At 43.1% G+C, this 6000-nt stretch overlaps 1 protein-coding gene across 1 annotated transcript in view; it reads left to right on the forward strand.

Moving 5' to 3' along the window:
* Scg3 (secretogranin III) overlaps positions 1 to 3220 on the forward strand; it is a 35928-nt gene extending 32708 nt beyond the window's left edge. Inside the window, exon 13 of the mRNA XM_005347612.3 lies at positions 2649 to 3220. Within this exon, the coding sequence (XP_005347669.2) occupies positions 2649 to 2767 (119 nt within the window). The 3' untranslated portion in view covers positions 2768 to 3220. The remainder of the gene's footprint in view (positions 1 to 2648) is intronic.
* The last annotated feature ends 2780 nt before the right edge of the window (positions 3221 to 6000 follow it).

Raw genomic sequence — 6000 nt, forward strand, 5'->3', positions numbered from 1 at the left:
CATCTTACCCCAGAACTCTTCAGGGTTTATTATTATCATTATTTGTTTCCATTTGTTTTGAGACAGGGGCTCACTTTACATACCAGGCTGTGGTCAGAATCACAGCAAACCTCCTGCCTTAGCTCCTCGGTGCTGGAATGACAGATGTGTTACGCCTCATCTGGCTCTTAGAGTATTTTAAACGAGTATTTTCTGAGCACAATAGTGAGTATATTCTATGGTCACAAAGGCAGTCCCTCCCTCACTTACATAAAACAAATTTAAGAACCAAACCCTGTTCAATATTCCAGAGATACAAAGGACGAGAAGGTGCAGCAACCACACACACACACACACACACGTAGTTTACCACATATGGGGCTCTGGTTGGACCTCCTCAGTATTGTCCTCCTTAGGCACAGGAACACTGAGGAGCTGAGAGGATAGTTCAGGTCATCTTGGCAACACAACAGTTGGGGAACGAGCTGCAGGGAGGAAGAATCTTCTGAGGAGGAAGAAAGGATAGGTACAGTTAATAGGTGGGAAAGGAGACTATAGTGTTCCCGAAACGAGCTGTATTTCCTCAGGAACCTGCGTGTCTGTGGGGAGGAGCAGCAGTCAGGTGTAGGAAGTGATGGCAGCCAGGCCAGGAAGGGGCTTTGAACACTCCACAGAGGGGGATAGTTTTAGCCACAGGAGCCTAAATTAGAAGTTAATGTGGTTTTAAAAGAAAAGCATCCATCAGCCGTGTGGTTAAAGATTGAAAATGAGGCCCTGGAGAGCAAGACAAGACCAAGAACTGGAGCAGAAATACGAGGCAAGAAAAGATGCAGCGGCAGAAGCAGAAGCAAGCTGAGGAAATGAAGGGAGAAGCTCGCTCATGGGCTGTGAGGAGAGTGAGTGGTCCAGAGTAAGTCCAGGGGCTCAGCCATGGCAGCTGCGGGGCGATGCCTCTCAGGCTTTGGAATCATTTAGATCACAGGAGTTCCTCCAAGTATTCATGTGCCACTCTGAGTATGGAAATGTGCTGTTAGGGGATTTTGCCATTGTACAACATCATAGATGAAACCAACACAAACCTAGTGGAGATCAGTCGCTCCATATGACCTCTTGACGCAGTCATGTGATGCACTGCCTCCAGCATGAGAGCTCACAACCTGTCAGTCATCGCAGCGCTTGAGAGTCCGAGGCCAGATTAGGCTACAGAGTAAGTTTAAGACCAATGCTGGCTACCAGTCCTGTGTGACCCTGTCTCAAAACAAACAACAGCAACTACAAGCCTTTTGGGTTTTGTTTTCAAAACAGGGTCTCGAGTAGCCAAGGCTGGCCTTGAACTTGCTAGATAGTAGACGGTGGTCTTGAACTTCTCATCCTCCTGCCTCCACCTTCCAGGTACAGGGATATATAAAGCCCTAAGGGGGGGGAGGTTGTGCTTTTCAAAATGTAAATTGCAAACTGGGCATGGTGTCACATCTGTGTAATTCTAAGGCTGAGTCAGGAGAATTGCCTCAAATTCAAATCTCTGGTCTTCATAGCGAGTTCTAAACTAGTCTGAACTACAGAGTAAAACCCCATTTCAAACAAAGAAACAAAAATTAATACTTGAAAAACAAAGGAGATGGGGAAGGGTGTGGGGGTCTTTAGAAAGATGTCACAGTCTTCCTTGGGGACCTCTTTATTTCGGGTGCATGGTTTGATGGTTTGCCTGGAGTTTTAAGGATAGACATAGGAAACAGGAAAGGTTTGACTTTTTGCTCCATGTACACAATTCAAACAGCCATGAAATAATCACAGACATTCTTAACTTGGCAAAACAATCCAAAATAAACAAACAACAGAAAAAAATTACTTAAACTGAAATCATAGGCTCTGGAGGTTGCCTTTAACCATAATTTTGCTATACTTGTGAAAGCAGGAGGTTTGGGACCATTCCTGATTCAGCAACAGCACCTTCTGGGAGTTTATTTAAAATTCAAAGACTGGGTCCTCACCCCTGACCTGAATATAAATCTGCAATCTCCAAGAGCCCCAGACGCCGCATACACTTTGAAATTTGCTAAGCCCTGTGTAAATGGAGACTGCACTGCACATTGGTTTCCTGGCCGCCCAGACCCGAATAATCACACAGAAACTATATTTATTACAACACTGTTTGGCCTATGAGCTCAGGCTTCTTATTAACTCTTACATCTTAAATTAACCCGTTTCTATTAATCTGTGTATCACCACATGGTTGTGGTTTACCGGTAAGTTTCCCATGCTACATGGCATTTCCCTGACTCTGCCTATTCTCTCTATATATCTCTGTTCAGATTTCCCACTTGGCTATATTCTGCCTTGGCATAGGCCAAAGCATCTTCTTTATTAACCAATGGTAATAAACATATTCATAGCATACAGAGGGGAATCCCACATCAGCCCTGGTCTATGAACTTGTTTTCTTGTTGGTGATGGTATATCCCCCTGGGTTGTAGTAGAGAGATATTATGGTACCTAAAAACACTTTAAACAGCACAGTACAGTCCAAACCCAGAATGTCATATCTTCTACTGTGAAGGTGAAAGCTGGAAATTCACTAAATACACAAAATGTCTCTTAACAATAAACACTGTGATGGGTTTTCTTTTTTTCCTTATCTTTTCTCACAATACTCTAATAATATTTTCTAGATTATGACCTTTCAAAGATGAGGGACTTTATCAACCAGCAAGCTGACGCTTACGTGGAGAAAGGCATCCTCGATAAGGAAGAAGCCAATGCCATCAAGCGAATCTACAGCAGCCTGTGAAGACGCCAGGCAACCTGAGCCTATCAGCTGTTCCAGCAAAAACAATATAGCTTAAAAACTAATTCGGCAGTTAAAGATTTACCCTCCCAGGAGTATTAGAATGTGCTGAATTTACAGTAGTTAATCCCTTAGAAATGGGTAAACTAGAGATCTCTTGCCATAAATTCCTTATGAAAAGTAAAGCATACGTAAGCTGAGGTTTGTGTATATAGAGTCCGTATTTCTTCTTGGATTTACACTTTATAGTCAGAGATGTGCTGCTCTGGAAAAGCCTCGAATGGGTTGAACTAAGTCTGAACCTTCTTCCCACTGTCTTATGCTCCCTGAAGACCTGAGAATTCCTGTTTCTAGGCATGCTGGACACCTGAGCCCTGTGTCGGGTGTTTGTTACATGATGCTTCCGCTAGCGGTTCTCTGTTGGGCATTGGAATAAACCAATTTCTTCATAGCCTTGATGTGCTGAGAAGCAGCAGCTTCTTTTTTTTTAAAAAAAAAAAAGGTTTTAATTGAAGTAGAAGTATATCATTTTTCCTCCCTCCCTTTCCTCTCTCTAGCCCAGTGGTTCTCCGTCCTCCTAATGCTGCGACCCTTAAATAGTTACTCAAGTTGTGGTGACCTCCAACCACAAAATTATTTTTATTACTACTTAATAGCTACAGTTTTACTACTGTTGTGAGTCGTAATGTAAATATCTGTTCTCCTACTGGTCTTAGGTGAGCCCTATGAAAGGGTTGTTTGACCCCCCCAAAGAGGTCAAGACCCACAGATTGAGAACGGCTGCTCGAATCTCCCAACTACTTACTCCTTCCAGCCCCTTCCGTGTTCCCCATACACACAAACAACAAAAACAGCTGCTTTTTTGGCCTGTCCTTTTTAATCAACTCTCTGTTAGACCCAGTGACACAAAAAGGAGGTTGAGAATGGGTGCAGGAGTCACTGAGCATAGCACTGGGAATATAGCAGTGACAGAATGCTTGCATAAAGGCCTGGACTTAATTTTCAGCACCACGCACACACACACACTCACATAAATGCATACCTTTATGAACACATATATGCACACAATCACACACACGAACACATAAATGACATACACATACACACACAAAATTGAATTTAATCAACAATTTACTCCCTACTTATATTTCCTTTTTTTTTTTTTTACTTTATTGAGGTTTCAGACACTTATTGCTCACTCAACAGAGATAAAGATTTATATAGTCAAGAAGCCCAATGAGGTCAAAAACTGTTCAAAAGCAAAGTCTACATTTATGCTCTGTTCCAGTCACCTAAACTGGATTTGATGCAAGCCATGTTATCCCACCAGAGAGCAAAGGATCAGGCAGCATGGCAGAAAAAGAGATAAAAATCACTGGGAGGAAAAGGTTATGAATTTTAGGTTCCTATCACTTGTTTGTTTGCCACCACCACAAGCATGAGACTGGAAACAACCACACAACACAATAGTCCTCCCTGAATGCCAGTGGTCCTCCCTGGACCCTAGTGCTCCCAAATCAAAGGTGGCATTAGAGTACGTTACTCAGTGTAAAATAATTGCACGCATAGTTATATATGCTTACCTGAAACCATAAGCATAACAAGCTTTGTGAATTAGCTGTCCTTGCTTCTGGTGACCCGCTGGTGCCTACCCTGTTGTTCTGAAGCCACGCCCATACTCACAGTGGCAGTGGGTTTTCACACATAGAAGACAGTTCTTCCGGGAGAGCCACAGAGGCAAACAAAACACAAAGCCTGCCAGAAACACAAACTAATCTCTCCTCATGTTCTAGAGAAGCCAGTACCCAGTCGCAGGTGAATGTGGAGACAGAGTTCGAACTGCCTTAGCCCAAACTGCATTTCCCAAAGCATCATGACTCAACTGTTTCATGAATCATCTGTGCTGACTCTTGCGTTAGCCGTGCGACACATCGGCTTCTACCTCAGACAGGAAACCGGCTCAGGCTGGATCATCTTAGCCTCTCACTTTCCTACCTAACTGTCTATGTAGGGTTTTTGGTTTTTTGTTTTTTTTTTTTGTTTTGTTTTGTTTTTTAAGCAAGAAGTTTGTTTCTTTATTTTATTGTAGTCTTCATTAGTGCCCCTTGGTAACCAGGACAGAAGGGGCGCACTTTATCCTATTTTTATAAACAAGAAGACTCTCTCACAAAGGGTTCAAGGCTACCAGATAAGCTCAAGTTCATGAGGTCAACAGATGGTGACACTGGGGCAGAAGCCAGGTCCCAGAGTCTGGGTCCTGTCTACAGTGACTCCATGCCAAGGTGCTTCAGTTCTCTATCCATGAGGCAGAAGCAGGAGGGACTCAAGTTTGAGGCAAAACTGAGCAACACAGCAGACCCTGTCACAGAAGAAAAACAAACAGCCAAGGTCAACCGGGGTGACAAAAGCCTGCAATCCCACTCTGAGAAGGTGAAGCAGGATTGGGAATTGAAGGTTGCCTGGGATACCTAGCAGCTTCCAGTTCCAGCAGCCTGGCATGGCGTGGCAAACCTCGGGAGGCAGCAGCAGGACTGCTGTGCGTTTGAAGCCAAGCAGGGCTAATAGTGAGTCAGCCTAGGGTAGATAACAGGATCCCGTCAGAACAACTAACAAAGAATCCCTCTAGTCCAGTACAGTTAAACTGTGGCTATAAAATTACTGAAAGTTAGAAGAGATACTTTAGCGAGAAATTGCTGACAGGAAAACATAAAACATTGAGAAAAAATATTGAGAAATATATTTCAGCCTATGGTCATAATTTCAAATTTGAGCTTCTGTGATATCATCAGCCTTTGCCAAATTAAATACTTTTTTGTTGATCCTATTTTTTATTATTCCTATAACCACAGTAGCTTTCTTTGGAACTCTTCTGTTTTCCTTTTTTTTGTTTTCTCCATTTAAACCTCCACAACTAGGGTTGGAGAGATGGCTCAGGGGTTAAGAGCACTGGCTACTCTTCCAGAGGTCCTGAGTTCAATTCCCAGCAACCACATGGTGGCTTACAACCTGGTGTGCAGGTATACATACAGAGCACTCATATACATAAAGTATAAATAAAGTTTTTAAAAAAGAAAGAAGTCAAGCAGTGGTAGAGCACACCTTTAATCCCAGCACTCGGAAAAATTAGGCAGGAGGATCTTTGTGAGTTTGAGGCCAGCCTTGTGTATAAGAGCTAGTTCCAGAACAGGCTCCAAAAACCAAAGAGAGAGAGAGAGAGAGAGAGAGAGAGAGAGAGA

The sequence above is a fragment of the Microtus ochrogaster genome, chromosome 5 (genome assembly GCF_000317375.1).
Source record: "Microtus ochrogaster isolate Prairie Vole_2 chromosome 5, MicOch1.0, whole genome shotgun sequence".
In the NCBI taxonomy this organism is placed as follows: Eukaryota; Metazoa; Chordata; class Mammalia; order Rodentia; family Cricetidae; genus Microtus; species Microtus ochrogaster.